This window comes from Loxodonta africana, chromosome 6, assembly GCF_030014295.1.
Source record: "Loxodonta africana isolate mLoxAfr1 chromosome 6, mLoxAfr1.hap2, whole genome shotgun sequence".
NCBI lineage: Eukaryota > Metazoa > Chordata > Mammalia > Proboscidea > Elephantidae > Loxodonta > Loxodonta africana.
Genome location: NC_087347.1, coordinates 56,858,273 through 56,875,800, shown reverse-complemented (window position 1 = coordinate 56,875,800; position 17,528 = coordinate 56,858,273). Strand labels below are relative to the sequence as shown.

Sequence of the window (17,528 nt, the reverse complement as noted above, 5' to 3'; positions counted from 1 at the left end):
TTGCTGTCTCCTTGTCTGGTCTCTGGACATCTACTTAGTAGCTCAGCGTCTCCAGCAGTGTTATAGTCACCATTCTCATTGTGGTCTTCCTCTCCTGCCCTTGGAGTGCTGGCAAATGTAGATTTTCTCCATTTTTTCGTGACTAGGACCCCGGCTGGATATTCTCTTACTCGTTGACATTAGGGCTCTATAAGATGATGCCCAAGCAGGCCAAAAGTTGGGGAAGGGGGGTGTGTGTGCATGTGTTTATTTAGTGGGTGAGAATTAAGATGAAAGGTCTTGCTTTTGGAACACAGAAGACTAGGGCACTTACCTATTAGAATCCAGATGTTCAGACATCAGTAAAGGAGGAAAGACCTTGTTATTTCTTAAGTACAGTCTGTTTAAAACCTTTATCCAAAATCCAGCTTCTCTGTCTTTCTCAGCACTTGATTTATTTAAAGTTCACTGAGTCTCCAAATAGATTTTGGGAAGACCAACTGAACATTGCATATCTTTCTCCCCAGAAACTGTATATAGGAGCCTATAGCTCTGGGACCTTTTGGAAAGAGTTTGTTTTAAAACGGGATGGGGTTTGCACCAGGGAACCTTTGAAGCCCTTTCTACTAGTACTGTTGTTTGAGTTCTTAGTGGCTACTTTAAAACTCATATTTTTCTTCGAGAACATAAGTATTTGAACATTTAACTCTCGTCCAACATACCAGGTAGCCTTAAAGCTTTATTGTGGTAGGGTATTGTTAGAAAAGATAGAATTTTGCGTTTCTCTATTTTTTACAAGATGTATATAACCTTTCAGAGTTGAATCGGTCATTATCAGCTTTGTCTGCTAGATGGCAGCACTATACCTGGTCTTTTTAAATATGTTGTATGTACAAGACCCTTTGCGTCGTCGAGATGATGCCGACTCATAGCTACCCTATAGGAGAGAGTAGAACTGCCCCACAGAGCATCCAAGGCTGTAATCTTCACAGAAGCAGACTACCACATTTTTCTCCTGTGGAGCAGCTAGTAGATTCAAACTGCTCATTTTTCAGTTCGCATCCAGTTTATCCAGATCTTCACTGCATTTCTGATTTAAGATGGCAGTTTTGCAAGTCCTTGTGCAGTGGTCACTCTCTATTTGTTTATTTAATTACTTAAATCCTGGTTTCTTACTGTTTGTTTCATTTTTGAGGCTTTCAAATGCCTTGACTATAAATATTTAAAATAATTTTGCACATCAAAATTATAAAAATAGTAAAGGAATTGTTAAAGTATAATAATAATAGAAAACTATAAATTTTAAAAAAATTACATTTGGTTTGTACATTGCAGTGTTGAGACTATCTTAGAAAATATTAATAGAACTTATATGGAATCTCCTTTTTTTGGGAAATCTTTGAGAAAACCATACACAGGTATATGTGTTTATGTAAATAGATACATACACACACAGCACAGTGAATTTTTACATATATACATGCATTCCAGACCAATTTAAAGAATATTATTAGCATCTCGAGGGTTCTCTCCTGCCCCCTCCCAGTTAGTATCCCTCAGAGGTAACTATATTAAGCCACTGTTCTGACCTCTATCAGTATAGATTAGTTCTACCTGTTCTTGAACTTGATATAGGTGGAATCTTACAGTATGTTTTACTTTATCAAGGACAGCTCTTACGATGATAGTTTAGGCTTGATTGTGTCTTAAAACTAAAGGAAATACCATAGAACTGGAATGAGCCTTGTTATTCAGTAGTGAGTAGTGAACACTGGCACACTGCCCAGATAACCCCCTTCAGGACTGAAGCACTCATTGCCCCAGCTGCCAGGAGTATTCATGACTGAGTGCTTACATCTGAGTCTTCCTCTGAAGATTGCCCTCACCTTGGCTGAAGAAAGAGAGCTACCTTACCAAGGTCATCCTTCCTTTCTGGGGACAGTCCACATCCAGTAACTGGTTAATGTAGGGTTTAAAGGCTGTGTCCCAATTTAGAACAGCTCTGTAGAGCCATCTCAGCTTCAGAGCGCCCTGATGGGGTCAGCGGAGGCCTTTGTTGTAATGGTGGCACAGCTCCACTTCTACTTCTGCCCTGCTTTCTTTACTGCTTCCACATGTGATCATCTGGAAATCCCTCCCCAACAAATTTCCTCCTCGCTATTTCTGTATTGGAGTAGGATTCCTAGGGAAGCCAACCTACAACTTGTGTCTTCTCTAGTTCAGTCTCCTATTACTGATGATGACACTGAAGTCCTGTGAAGTCAAATGTCAGGTCTTGTCACCCCAACTTCAAACACAGTCTGTAATAATCAGTAAACAGATTTTTCATTGTCTACTCTGCAGAGTGCCATGCTAGGTAGTTTACTTCAGAGAAACTGTGGATACTGAAATAAATGGAATATGAACATTGTAACCAATTCAGAGACACATAGTGTGTCCATAGAAAAGCCAAGAATTCAGTGCCAATTTCATGCTCCACAGTAGGTAATGCTGCCTTCTTACCAGCATGGTTAGAGAGGTATTTTTAAGCTTAAAAATACCTCCATATTAAAATAATAAATATACCCAGTCCTGCAGTGGTAAACCCAATGAGTAGGTTATCAGGAGTAGCCAAGTTGAAACCTTTATATGGAAGGACTTTGCATAATACATGAAAAATACAGAAATCAGTGTATGTTTAATGTCAGTTCATTTAAAAATAAATTTTCAGGAAAACTTAATGAGTGCTTTTTTGGGAAAAGGTTCACTTTTTCAAACTTAATGAATATTCCTAACAATACAAAAAGGATGAGGTTTTATGAATAGAAATTGTATATTTTATTTTGAAAATTTTTAATGGGGATTGCAGTTATGGAATTATAATTAATGATTTGGTTATTTTATCTACCAAACTGATGAATATAATTTTAAAGTCATACAGATGTAAACCATCTCAGACTTAGTAGATGATAATATGTATTTGGGGTATAGTTTTGTCACACTATTAAAACAACCATCCAAAAATCTAATTGTTGAAGTTATTTTTTGCTAGATTATTTTAAAGATGTTAATAATTTTAGTTATAAGAGAACATTAATTAGACTTTCAGCAAAATTGGCTGGACAAATTTAAAATACATCTAGTGGTGGTGGTGGTTAGGTGCTGTCGAGTTGGTTCTGACTCATAGTGACCCTGTGTACCACAGAAGGAAACACTGCCTGGTCCTGTGCCATGCTCACATCGTTATGCTTGAGACCATTGTTGTAGCCACTGGGTCGTCCATCTAGTTGAGGGTCTTCCTCTTTTCCTCCAATCCTGTACTTTACCAAGGATGATGTCATTCTCCAGAGACATCCCTCCTGACAACATGTGCAAAGTATGTAAGACACAGCCTCCCCATCCTTGCTTCTAAGGAGCATTCTGGTTGTATTTCTTCCAAGGCAGATTTATTCGTTCATTTGGCAGTCCAGGAAACCCTGGTGGCATAGTGGTTAAGTGCTATGGCTGCTAACCAAAGGGTCGGCAGTTCAAATCCGACAGGCACTCCTTGGAAACTCTATGGGGCAGTTCTGCTCTGTCCTATAGTGTCCCTATGAGTCCGAATTGACTCGATAGCACTGGGTTTTTGGTTTTGGTTTTGGCAGTCCAGGGTGTATTCAATATTATTCACCAGCACCACAGTTTAAAGGCATCAATTCTTCTTCAGTCTCCCTTATTCATTGTCCAGCTTTCACATGCATATGATGTTATTGAAAATACCACAACTTGGGTCAGGCTCACCTTAGTCTTCAAGGTGACCTCTTTGCTTTTCAACACTTAAAAGAGATCCTTTGCATCAGATTTGCCCAATGCAGTGCGTCTTTTGATTTCTTAACTGCTGCTTCCATGGGTGTTGATTGTGGATCCAAGTAAAATGAAATCCTTGACAACTTCAGTCTTTTCTCCATTTGTCATGATGTTGCTTGTTGGTCCAGTTGTGAGGATTTTTGTTTTCTTTATGTTGAGGCTGAGGTCTTTGATCTTTTTCAGTAAGTGCTTCAGGTCCTCTTCACTTTCAGCAAGCGGGGTTCTGTCATCTGCATAACACAGGTTGATAATGGGTCTTCCTCCAATCCTGATGCCCCGTTCTTCTTCATATAGTCCAGCTTCTTGGATTGGGTCTCTCTTGGATTATTTGCTCAGCATACGCATTGAATAGGTGTGGTGAATGGATACATCCTTGACTCACACCTTCCCTGACTTTAAACCATGCAGTATCCCCTTGTTCTATCCAAACAACTGTCTCTTGATCTATGTACACCTTCCTCATAAGCACAATTAAGTGTTATGGAATTCCCATTCTTTGCAGTGGTATCCGTAGTTTGTTATGATCCACACAGTCGAATGTCTTTGATAGCCAATAAAACACAGGTAAACATCCTTCTGGTATTCTCTGCTTTCAGCCAGGATCCATCTGACATCAGCAGTGACGCCCTGGTTTTACATCCTCTTCTGAATCCGGCCTGAATTTCCAGCAGTTCCCTGTCGATATGCTGCTGCAGCCATTTTTGAATATCTTCAGCAAAATGTTGCTTGCATGTGATATTAATGGTGTTGTTTTGTAATTTCCATGTTCAGTTGGGTCACCTTTCTTTTTTTTCCTTCTCTTTTTATTTTTTTAAATTGTGCTTTAAGTGAAAGTTTACAGTTCACATTAGTTTCTCATACAAAAATTTATACATTGTTATGTGACCCTAGTTGCTGTCCCTGTAATGTGACAGTGCACTCCTCCTTTCCACCCTGTACTTCTTGTGTCCATTCAGCTCCTGTCCCTTTCTGTCTTCTTCTCTTACCTCTGGAGAGGATCTGCCCATTTAGTCTCATGTATCCACTTGAGCTCAGAAGCATACTCTTTACAAGTATCATTTTATGTCTTTCAGTCCAGTCTAATCTTTGTCTGAAAAGTTGGCTTCAGAAATGGTTTTAGTTTTGGGCTAACAGAGGGTCTAGGGGCCATGTCTTCTGGGGTCCCTTTAGTCTCAGTCAGACCATTAAGTCTGGTCTTTTTACTAGAACTTGAGTTCTGCATCCTAGTTTTCTCCTGCTCCGTCAAGGCCTCTTTGTTGTGTTCCCCGTCAGGGCAGTCATTGGTGGTAGCTGGGCACCATGTAGTTCTTCTGGTCTCAGGTTGATGGAGTCTCTGGTTTATGTAGCCCTTTCTGTCTCTTTCCTTGTATCTTTGGTGTTCTGCTCCAGGTGGGTTGGGACCAATTGATGTATCTTAGGTGGCTACTTGCTAGCTTTTAAGACCCCAGACTCCACTCAGAACATTTTCTTAATGAACTTCGTTATGCCAGTTGGCCTATAACCAGACCCCACCCCTGCTACTCTGTCCCTCGAAGTGTTTGGTTGTATTCAGGAAACTTCTTAGCTTTTGGTTTAGTCCAGTTGTGCTGACTTCCCCTGTATTGTGTGTTGTCCTTCCCATCACCTAAGGTAATTCATGTCTACTATCTAGTTATTAAATACTCCCTCTCCCTCTCCACCTTCATAACCATCAAAGAATATTTTCTTTTGTGTTTAAATCCTTTCTTGAATTCTTATAACAGTGGTCTCATACAATATTTGTCCTTTTGTGGCTAATTTCATTGGGCATAATACCTTCCAGATTCATCGATGTTATGAGATGTTTCACAGATTGATCGTTGTTCTTTATCGTATTCCATTGCGTGAATATACCATAATTTGTTAATCCATTCATCCATTGATGGGCATTTTAATTGTTTCCATCTTTTTGGTATTGTGAACAGTGCTGCAATGAAAATGGGTGTGCATGTATCTATTCGTTTGAGGGCTCTTATTTCTGTAGGATATGTTCCAAGAAGTGGGATTGCTGGATCGTGGTACTTCTATTTCTAGCTTTTTAAGAAAGCACCAAATCGATTTCCAAAGTGGAAATGTAAAATGTACCATTTTACATTCCCACCAGCAGTGTATAAGTGGTCCAGCCTCTCCACAACCCCTCCAACATGTTTTATTTTGTGTTTTTTTGGATTAATGCTGGCTTTGTTGGAGTAAGATGGTATCTTATTGTAGTTTTGATTTTCATTCCTCTAATGGTTAATGATTGTGAGCGTTTCTTCATGTATCTGTTAGGCGCCTGAATGTCTCCTTTGGTGAAGTGCCTGTTCAGATGCTTCACCCATTTTTTAATTAGGCTATTATTGAGGATTTGCAATACCTCATAGATTTTAGAGATTAGATACTGATAGGACTTGTAGCCCAAAATTTTTTCCTAGCCTGTAGGTTGTCTTTTTTACTGTTTTGGTGATGTCTTTGGTGGATCACCTTTCCTGGGAATAGGCATAAATATGGATCTCTTCCAGTCAGTTGGGCGGGTAGCTGTCTTCTGAATTTCTTGGCATACACTAGTGAGCATTTCCAGCACTGCATCCATTTGTTGAATCATCTCAGTTGATATTCCGTCAGTTCCTGGAGGATTGTTTTTTGCCAGTGCCTTCAGTGCAGCTTGAACTTCTTCCTTCAGCACCATATGCTGCCTCTTGAAATGGTTGAACGTCGACCAATTCTTTTTGGTATAATGACTCTGTGTATTATATTCGTTCCATCTTCTTTTGATGCTTCCTGTGTTGTTTAATATTTTCCCCTTTGAATCCTTCACTATTGCATCTTGAGGCTTGAAATTTTTTTTCAGTTTAGTACATCTAATTATGTATTCTTTATTTATACACTTCAAAACAAAGAGAAGTTTTTCTATTTTTTCAATTATAAAATTACTTCTAACCTTAAAATTAAACATTCCAAAGAAGGAAACATTCTTTTTAAGTCTAGAAAATAAACTATTGGTATTTAAAGATAGAATTACTACTTCCGTTGTTGTTGTTGTTAGGTGCCATTGAGTCAGTTCTGGCTCATAGCGACCCTGTTTACAACAGAACGAAACACTGCCCAGTCCTGTGCTGTCCTCACAATCCTTGTTATGCTTCAGCCTATTGTTGCTGCAACTGTGTCAGTCCATCTCATTGAGAGTCCTGCTCCTTTTTGTTGACCTCCTGCTTCACTAAGCATGATGTCCTTCTCCAGGGACTGAGCCCTCCTGATAACATGTCCAATGTATGTGAGACATAGTATCACCATCCTTGCTTCTAAGGAGCATTCTGGCTGTACCTCTTGCAGGTTAGATTTGTTCGTTCTTTTGGCAGTCTATGGTAAGTTCAATACTCTTCACCAACTCCATAGTTCAAAGGCATAAATTTTTCTTGTCTTCCTTATTCATTGTCCGGCATTCACATGCCTATGAGGCGATTGAAGACCCCATGGCTTGGGTCAGGCGCACCTTAGTCATCAAGGTTACATCTTTGCTTCTTAACACTTAAAAGAGGTCTTTTGTGGCAGATTTGCCCCATGCAATGCATCTTTTCATTGCTTGACTACTGTTTCCATGGGTGTTGATTGTGGATCCAAGGAAAATGAAATCCTTGACAACTTCAGTCTTTTCTCCATTTATCATGTTTCTTATTGATCCAGTTGTGAAGATTCTTGTTTTCTTTACGTTGACGTATAATCGGTACTGAGGGCCGTAGTCTTTGATCTTTATCAGTAAGCGCTAAAAGTCTTCTTCACTTTGAGCAAGCAAGATTGTGTCATCTGCATAGCACAGGTTGTTTATGAGTCTTCCTCCAATTCTGGTGTCCCATTCTTCATCATATAATCCAGCTTCTTGGATTATTTGCTCAGCATACAGATTGAATAAGTATGGTAAAAGGATAGAAACCTGACACATACCTTTCCTGACTTTAAATCACGAAGTACCCTCTTGTACTGTTTGAAGGACTGCCTTTTGATCTATGTACGGTTCCTCATGAGCACAGTTAAGTGTTCTGGAATTCCCATTCTTCAGAGTGTTACCCGTAACTTGTTATGATCCACACAGTCGAATGCCTTTGCTTAGTCTTTCGTAAACGCAAGGATATGAGGGACTGATACAAATTGGCTGATAGAGTTTTCTTTAAAATCATACCAGCAAGTATAATTTCTCTTGAAATTCATAGTTTTTTTGTGGAGCAATAATTTTGCTGTATTTGTCATTTCTCAATGTTAAATTGCTAAGCATACTGACTAGAATTAGCTAGATACTGAAAATCCTATTTTGACTGGTTCATGAATTTTTTTGAAGATTACTTGTATGTATACTTTTTTTCACATAATATAACCTAACAATAAAAGATTTATTGTTTTTTAGGCTGGTGTTTTATATAATCTTACTTTAAAAATCATCTTTTTTCCCTGCAAAGAAATATTTAAGAAACTCATTTAAATTTTTGAACTGGATTTTTAATGGAGGCCAAATGGCATCTCAATTTTGGAAAGAATGCAGAACAGTTCTGTTTTGTTTCCTTAAAATCAGAACAAAGTCTGAACTAGGAGTGAGAAGTATAATTCTACATCCCAAGTGTTAAACAAGAGACTTGGATAGATGCATAAAACAGGTTAACCTTTCTGAGGGTCATTGTTTTTTTCCATCTATAAAGTGAGAATAATGATTTGATGGTCAAATGAAATACTGTGTATTCATACATCTTAAATATTGTCATGTGCCACACAAATGAAAGTTATTTCAACTTTGGACTTGAATGTGAGTAGTAGGATGCAGCGGTAGCAATTGAGAAGCTAAGTCATTGTGTTTTGAAGATGGAAGTTGGGGCTCCCTTATTTATGAACGCACAGAATTGTAAAACAGCAAGAGGAACATCCTAGTGTTATCATTTTTGTGGTTCTAAGCCAAACAAGTGATTCCTAGATCCTGTTCCACTGTGTACGGCCTTTAGAGCCATGGCAGTAGTACTTAGTTAAGAGTAGGCACGGTAATTTTTTTTGTTTGTTTTAATAATTTTTATTGAGCTTTAAGTGAACGTTTACAAATCAAGTCAGTCTGTCACATATAAACTTATATACACCTTACTCCATACTCCCACTTACTCTCCCCCTAATGAGTCAGCCCTTCCAGTCTCTCCTTTTGTGACAATTTTGCCAGTTTCTAACCCTTTCTACCCTTCTATCTCCCCTCCAGACAGGAGATGCCAACACAGTCTCAAGTGTCCACCTGATACAAGTAGCTCACTCTTCATCAGCATCTTTCTCCTACCCATTGTCCAGTCCCTTCCATGCCTGATGAGTTGTCTTCGGGAATGGTTCCTGTCCTGGGCCAACAGAAGGATTGGGGACCATGACCGCCGGGATTCCTCTAGTCTCAGTCAGACCATTAAGTCTGGTATTTTTATGAGAATTTGGGGTCTGCATCCCTCTGATCTCCTGCTCCCTCAGGGGTTCTCTGTTGTGCTCCCTGTCAGGGCAGTCATCGGTTGTGGCTGGGCACCATCTGGTTCTTCTGGTCTCAGGATGATGTGAGTCTCTGGTTCACGTGGCCCTTTCTGTCTCTTGGGCTCATAGTTATCTTGTGACCTTGGTGTTCTTCATTCTCCTTTGATCCAGGTGGGTTGAGACCAATTGATGCATCTTAGAGGGCCGCTTGTTAGCATTAAAGACCCCAGACGCCACATTTCAAAGTGGGATGCAGAATGTTTTCATAATAGAATTATTTTGCCAATCGACTTAGGAGTCCCCTTAAGCCATAGTCCCCAAACCCCTGCCCGTGCTCCCCTGACCTTTGAAGCATTCAGTTTATCCCGGAAACTTCTTTGCTTTTGGTCCAGTCCAGTTGAGCTGACCTTCCGTGTATTAAGTATTGTCCTTCCCTTCACCTAAAGTAGTTCTTATCTACTAACTAATCAGTAAATAACCCTCTCCCCCTTCCCTCCCTCCCCCCTCATAACCACAAAAGTATGTGTTCTTCTCAGTTTATACTATTTCTCAAGATCTTATAATAGTGGTCTTATACAATATTTGTCCTTTTGCCTCTGACTAATTTCACTCAGCATAATGCCTTCCAGGTTCCTCCAGGTTATGAAGTGTTTCACAGATTCGTCACTGTTCTTTATCGATGCGTAGTATTCCATCGAGGCACAGGAATTTTTGAAGCAGTTGTAATATCCTAAATGCAGCTTCCTTGTAAGCAGTAGAGCTCTGTTGAAGAAAATGCCAGGGCCAGGATCTTTCTTTTCTGGTGTCCGCATAGTAGAGTATCTAGGAACAGATTCTGAACCAAAGTGCCTGTGTTGGTGTTCGACTCTGCATGGGGTAGGCATACTTACACATAGAAAGAAAAAGACATTTCAGCTATTCAGGCAAAAATTCATATTTCCGTATTTCACTTGAATCATAAGGACAATTTACCTTAGTTTTCAGACTCACGTTTCTGTGCCAAAATACTTGATCCATTAGTCAGCCACAAAAAAAGACTTTACCATAATGACCATAAATGAATTTTTGTCAGCAGAGAATTTTTGCTTGAATTACTAGTGTGTATTTTTTTATACTAATTTTTTAATTTACTTTTTATCTAAAACATTGAGAAGAGCTATGCTTATCTAAGTTTAAATGTTTTTATGTAATTTCACTTTGTATAATTTTGTAATTTCTTGTAACTTTGTAACTGGACTGAAGAGTCAGTTTTTAATAACTGATAACTAACATAACTTCTACATTTAAAGTATACATTTTCTTTACTTCTTCTCTTGTCGCCTCTGGATTCACTCACTGCCACAATTCCTCAATGTCCGTAGTAAAAAACACCAGTAATAGTTTGTAATGTTAGAGACGTCCCTGGTGGTGGAGTTGTTGGAGGTTCACATGCTAGCTGCTGGACAACTAATGTGTTCTGAACCTGTGCCTGGTCCAAAAAAAGTTTTCCTGCCCAGGACACAGGGTCATATGATGAAATGAACTCCTGAAATACTATTCCTTCCTCTGAAGAACACACTGTATTCCATGAATTTGTGAAACATGCTTATGCATGTTATCCTCCCCTGTCTTCAGCAGTGAATCATAGAGCATTTCCTATCTAAGTAAATTTTCATAGTACTCTACTAATTCTAAGTTTTTAAATATTTGATATTGGAAACAATATTGTGTTCTATTTTTTATTTTAATATAAATGTTACATTATGACCACTGGGGTTCAATTTGCTTTTAGCACTTTAATTTATTGATTTAGGCTGGAATATACTTATTATTCATTATTGTTTAAGGAATGAAAAAGCTAATATCAGTAAAATGCTTTGAAGTGCTTAAAACAAAAACCCCACGTAATCTTATGAAGTATTAGCATCACCTTCATCTTATCATCATCCTCCCCTTAAAGATGATAGCGTAATCATTTTTTCAGGACCATCTAGCAAGCCATTGGCAGAATTAGTACTACAACTCAGAGCTCCAAGGCTGCCTTTTCTCAGTGACACCAACTTTAGGCCAGGTGGCTAGCTCTTTAGAGAATAGAAATAGAATTCAGTTGACCTTGGCATTTTGGAAAAGCAGTTGTTTAAACATAGAATTGTTTTTAAAGGGACAATCATGGAGTAATTACATTAGATGCAGGAAAAAAGAAAACCTCTAGCAATTTCTGTCCTGTTTTGAACAAACTTTACTAGAGGAAATCACTATTGGACACAATAGAGTTGGAATATAAATGGAATATTAAGGTAGTTATCTGGAGAAATCTTTATGTAAAATTATATATCTTTTGAACCATGAGATGTATTTTTGGAGGAAGTAGAACAGTCACCCAAGAGTACACAGAGGTTTACAACTTCATCTGTTTTAGATGCCTCCTTTGGGGCTTATAGTTTGGAGCCCTGGTAGCATAGTGGTTAAGAGCTCAGCTGCTAACTAAAAGGTGACAGCTCAAATCTACCAGCTGCTCCTTGGAAACCCTTTGGGGCAGTTCTACTCTGTCCTATTGATTTGCTAGGAGTCAGAACTGACTTGACAGACCTAACAACAACAGTCTGTTGTGGAAATAGCAGTTTGAGGCAGTGCTCCTAGTAAAGGTTTTATGGACTTCACTCACAGAGAGAATCTAATAGACTCTACTAGTACTGTGAGCTAGAGAAGCCATATTTATTTGTGGTGACTCTGGTATTCCCCGCATTTGTACCCAAATGTTCCACAGAACCATATGGCCTACAATAAATTAGGGCCTCGCTAGAACAGGGTGACAAACCACCAAATGTGGACCCAGATGAGTTCCAGCAGTGGAGCTGGATCTTTGTGGCTTCTTCCTAAACTACTATATAAATTTATTTTAAGATGTGCAGCTCTGCTGAGTTCAAGGATAACCAAGAAAGATTGCTCGAAATTTTGGGTCATCATTGCTCATTAGAAGTGTGAGGAGGCTGTTTTCTTCCCAGTCCACTCTGCTTTCCATGCCAACACCCTCACCTCCACCTCTGGTATTTTCTGACAGCGATATTCTCTTACTAGTCTCACAACATGAGTAATATGTCTTCCATTGTTATATTCTCCTACTTATCCATGACGTGGCTGTAGAAAGCTGAGGGTGAGAGTGGCTCAAAAGAGTACAGATCTGCTTGAGTTTATATTTCTGTGACTAACATTTTAGAAAATATTTTTATGCTAAATGAGAGTCTTTCATTTTTATGCCAAAGCTAAATGTATATTTACATTTAAACAATAAGTTTAAAGTTTGAGTTTAAGAAAAAATTGTCCGTAAATAGGTATGTATATGATTTATTTTTATTCTTTTAAACCATAAACTTGAAATACAGAAGTGGAGCTTTATGCGGAATATAAAAGGGGAGGGGGTAATCACCTTACAAAAGGATTATTCATGTTACCAACGCTTTTATGGGAATAGTCTGTTGAAAAACAAATTTCTGTAATGCAGTCGAAGTACTATATTTTCACCAGTAGTGCACCCATGTAAATAATGTGCACACACATATAACATGCCAAAATGACAAAGTTATGTAAAAAAAAGTCTGGCATAGTGCGTCCATGCATATACCACGCATGTCTTGTGACATCTCCAGAAGTGAATTTCAGCCTCATTCAGTAGTCTAAAAATGTTACTTTTGTTCATATTTCTGTAATAAAGGTATAAGTCATGGTCGAGAAGTCATCGTTCAAGTTTGGTGGTACCCTGGTAATTGGAAAATAAATAATTGAAACTGCATTTGTTTCTATTAATTTAATAATTATGTCCCTGTTGCTTTTGAGTCATCACTTGTTACCTTGAACCTACCAAAGTCTGTCCACAAATCACGTGCCATTAATTAGAAATGTAAACAAAGGGAAGCCTGTGCTGGCATAAATGGCATCCAGTAGCTATCAGTAGGAATCTCGATTCAGCCTGCTTTGACATAATTATTGCAGTCATCTTCCAACTCTGGCTTTTAATTGGAGAAGTAATCAGAACGGATACACAGTTGCTCTTGGCTTAACAGTTTAATTCAAAAACATTATAAGATGATCTTAAGTGAAACCATTAAGCTATGCTAGGTCTGCATATTTCATAATCTAATTATGTCTTATTAGTGCAAGTGCCTTTGATCTATGATCATAAGTCACCTTAGTCATACTTCCGAGCATATAAAAAGACCCTTGCTTCTTGTATACCTCACATTTGAATTTGCAGTCTCTTTACTAGAACCAGCCAGTTATAGATTATATTGTGTACATTTTTTCAGTTTATAAACCTAAATCTTAGAATCCTTTAGGATCTTCGCAGAAATTAAATGCAAGCCTTATACTACTGACCTCAAATGAAAGTCATTGCAGGGGTAGAGGAAACAAGCAACAGAGCAGCAGCAAGAGAGTTTGAGGTTGGAGAGTTGTCCATTTTCAAATGGAGAGAGGAGAAAAAGGAGCTGGAGAAAATGAATCTGAAAAACCGTGCACATTGTGGGCCTAAAACAAATGGCCTGAGTTGGAGAAAACTTTGAAAGAGTGGATTAGTTCTCAAAGGAAACAAAATCAACCTGTCTCTACTGTCACAATTCAGATCAAAGCAAAGCTGGCCAGTGAAAGAAGAATCCCAGATTTCAAGGCGGGTTTCACCTGGATTTCTAAATTCGTGAAAAGGAATGGCCTTTCCATGAGAATGAGAACCACTGATGACGATAATGAGCGAATTAACTAAAATGGTCTTTTAAGATGAAAACACATTTTCTTCTGGTGACCTATTAACTTCAAAGCTTTTGATTACCAAAAATTATGTTTCAGTTTAAGATTTATGAAAGCAATAAAATACAAACAACGTCTTGTAGTTTTAGGCCTAGAATCATTTCTTACTGTTTTCCAGCTCTTCGTACATTCAGACTGTGGTTTCAACACGAGGCCCATTTCCATCATGAGCCTGTTCAGTTCACTATAGGTTGCTCTTGGTTTAGGAAGAATAAACCTACCTTAAGGGAAGTTTCCATGAGATCAGTTTTATTCCAGTAACATTAAATCTGTTGGACAGGGAAAAAAAAATGAAATTGAATTCAGCAACATGTAAAAAATGTTGGTGTAATGCACTTATGAAAGTAAGCACGGGCGATTGCGCAGCTTGCAAAAACATATTACACTTGTTATTCATGTAAAAATACAGTATTTGATTTTTATAGATGTAAGGCAGATAACATATATGATACCTGAAAATACCAGTTTTTGTATGAGTGTTTTAAAATAAAGTACTCAAAAATCAGTTATTTGCAGTATAAAAAATATAAACTGGCCTGTTACTTAGTAGTGTAACTCTAAGAAATATTACAAGAGGGATGATCGTAAGAATTTGTCAAGTAAAACTTTCAATCTTAAGTAAATGTGTTAAATTATAATTATTTTAAATTTGATTTGAGCCTCTTGCATATCTAAAACCATAATTTTATTAGTTTTTTTCCCTCCAGGTTTTAATTACAACAAGGACAGCTGCTGATAATTTTAGCACCCAGTATGTTTTAGATGGCAGTGGCCACATAATTTCTCAAAAACCCTCACATCTTGGTCAAGGTAAGAAAGTAACTTGTAACTTGTAAACCTTTTGTGTCTTAATTATTTGTTTAAAGAATTGGTACTGCTTGAATCCAAATGTATTGCTTAGCGTCTTTTTCCTGATAAAGACTAGTTAATTTCCAAGTGAACATTGAGCCTTTAATCAAGCCATTAATCTCTTAAATACTTAGAGTGGCTCTTAAGGGGAACTGTATGAAAGTCTGTGAACAACTCCATGGATTAGTTACTATCTGTAAAACCTGTAAGAGCACTTATTTTACTATTATTGGATCACTTGGAGTCCGTGGATGGTATAAATAGTTAAGCGCCAGACTATTAGCCAAATGTTTGACAGTTCAAACCCACCCAGAGGTGCCTTGGCGAACAGGCCTGATTATCTGCTTCTTAAGGGTCACAGCCTTGAAAACCTTATGGAGCAGTTCTGCTCTGCACACATGGAGTCACCACGAGTCGGAATTGACTTGACGGCAAGTAACAAATGTCTCCTTTGTATATGAAGGATAATATTTTGTTGAAACATCAGACATTACTGATTTGGTAGTCATGGTGATAAACCATACCATCAAAATGTTATGAATTAAGTAATTTAAAATACGTTTATTTACATATGGAAAACTTTAAACATAGCACAAGTAGCTAGAGTAGTGTACGCATCACTCAATTTCATGTTATCAACTCATTGCTAATGTTGTTTCATCTAATACTGTCACCCACTTTCTTCCTTTCTGTATTATTTTGAAGCAAATAAATATCTTAATTATTGTTACTTCCTCTAATATAGACCTTTAGTGGTTTATACACTTACATGTAATTTTTATTACATTTTAATTGATATCTTGTATTTTTAAATTCTTCCAACAACCACTTCTAAGGAAAAAAAAAATGTCTTTAGACTTGAGTTTCACATAACTCCTTTAATCTTCTTCATATTGCTAATTTCTGGTAATGGGTTGATTAATGTTGAGAATATTAAAGGTATGACTACTTCAGAGTCATATTCAAAAGCATTGTTAGATCTGAAAAGGGCCTTGTTTTTTGGTTTTTTTTTTTTTTAACCCTTCTCTAATTTGTATTGTAAATTCATGTTTAATTTTTTTTGTCCCTCATAATTTATCAAAATACTATATTTTTTATGTGGTTTCTTACCTTCAGTTTTAATGTTAAATTATTGGATTTATTTTATTCACGTGGCTTCTTGTCTTTCTTCATTGATTTTTTTTTTTTTTTTGAGGGGATGTCTTAGTACCGATATCAAATTCTCTCACTCTTTCTCTTAAAAATCTTCAGCTTGGTTACTGATTACTTTTGCCCATTAGGAATTAATATTTTGTATCCACATTTTATCCACATAGGGGAAAAAGTTAATAGGAACTCCTCAGAAAAGAAACACACTAATTTTTTTTTTCTCATTTAGTTAATGAAAATGAGCTCAATTTTAATAGCTATTTAATTCGATGTGCAGTAATACTTTATACTTTTCATTTTTAAATTATAGATTGTGGTTGTTTTACTATATAGTGAAGGTTAGGACAAAGAGAACACATTTTTTAATATGGTCCCTCTCCAGAAATGCTCTGACCCCAGCACTTAGAAGTTCACATTAGGAAACGATTAGGAGGTATTTGAGGGGCTATCCAGTAAAGTACTTTGAAGTAATCTAGTTACCTTATAAAACTTAAATGTATTTATTTTTATCTTAGTAGTAGCCAGACTAATCTGGATGGCCAGTGGCTCTCCATCACTCATACTTCTCGTGCTTCTCTGTATTCATCTCCTTGAGAACTATTAAATAACAATCCTTCAATAAGGAATCCGTCTGATCTTTGCCTGTTTACTGGTTGATTTTTCTTTTCCTGCTGACCTCGTTCTTCTACCTTTAGTAAATAAGACCAGGTATGCATACTAGAGAATCTCTTTAGTCAGTAGATGAACATTATTTTGTTTAGTGCATTCCTTTTATCTTAAGAATGAACATGCTTGTGAGGTTAGTTGTTACAAAACCATAGTTGCCTTTCATAACTTATTTTCTCCTAGTCAGTTAACTATAAAAAAAGAAAAAATTTCTTTTTTTTTATAGTTAACTGACTAGGAAGACAACAAAATGCCAAACTCTTAATTTCAGATTGCTCTACGTAGACATATTATAGAAATCCAAAACACTTTCAATAGACTTAAACATTTATATTGCCTTAGTGCTGATATTTTTTGAGTGATTGAATCACAGACTCACATTTCACCAGCTGTCATTCAGCTTCCATTTAAATATTTTCTGTGTAAGATAAAACTACATATTAACCATCCTAATTTATACCTGTGCATTTAGGGTTCTTGTGGATTCATTTTTACTGTAGTGTGAGAACATCCTTGCTTAGCAGTTACTCTTTAAACCATCTCATAGGACACCTGTAGACAGCCAACTGTAGGTACAGGGATAACTTACCACAGAATCTTATTAATCATTGGAAAATTGTTACTGCTTTAGAAGACACATTTTAAAATGTTAAAAATAGCTTACTGGGAATTCCAGTTCTATTTTTTCTGAGTGTAGGTATTTGTTTTATGGATTAATTTAACTATTTATGTGTTAACAGTATGTCGTTTTAAATTGTCCTTACCTTCAGTTCATTTTTATTTTAAAATACTTTAAAACTGACAAG

The 17,528-nt window shown here is 37.2% G+C and overlaps 1 protein-coding gene across 7 annotated transcripts in view; it reads left to right on the top strand.

Annotated features, from left to right (window-relative positions):
- Nucleotides 1-17,528, top strand: part of PMS1 (PMS1 homolog 1, mismatch repair system component) — a 130,632-nt gene that overhangs the window by 23,738 nt on the left and 89,366 nt on the right. For 5 of the 7 annotated variants that reach the window (XM_064286894.1, XM_023542752.2, XM_064286896.1 and 2 more), the window contains one exon: nt 14,751-14,868. In XM_064286894.1, coding sequence (XP_064142964.1) covers nt 14,751-14,868 — 118 coding nt within the window. The remainder of the gene's footprint in view (nt 1-14,750; nt 14,869-17,528) is intronic. The other 2 variants (XM_064286895.1, XM_064286893.1) reach the window with 1 other exon arrangement.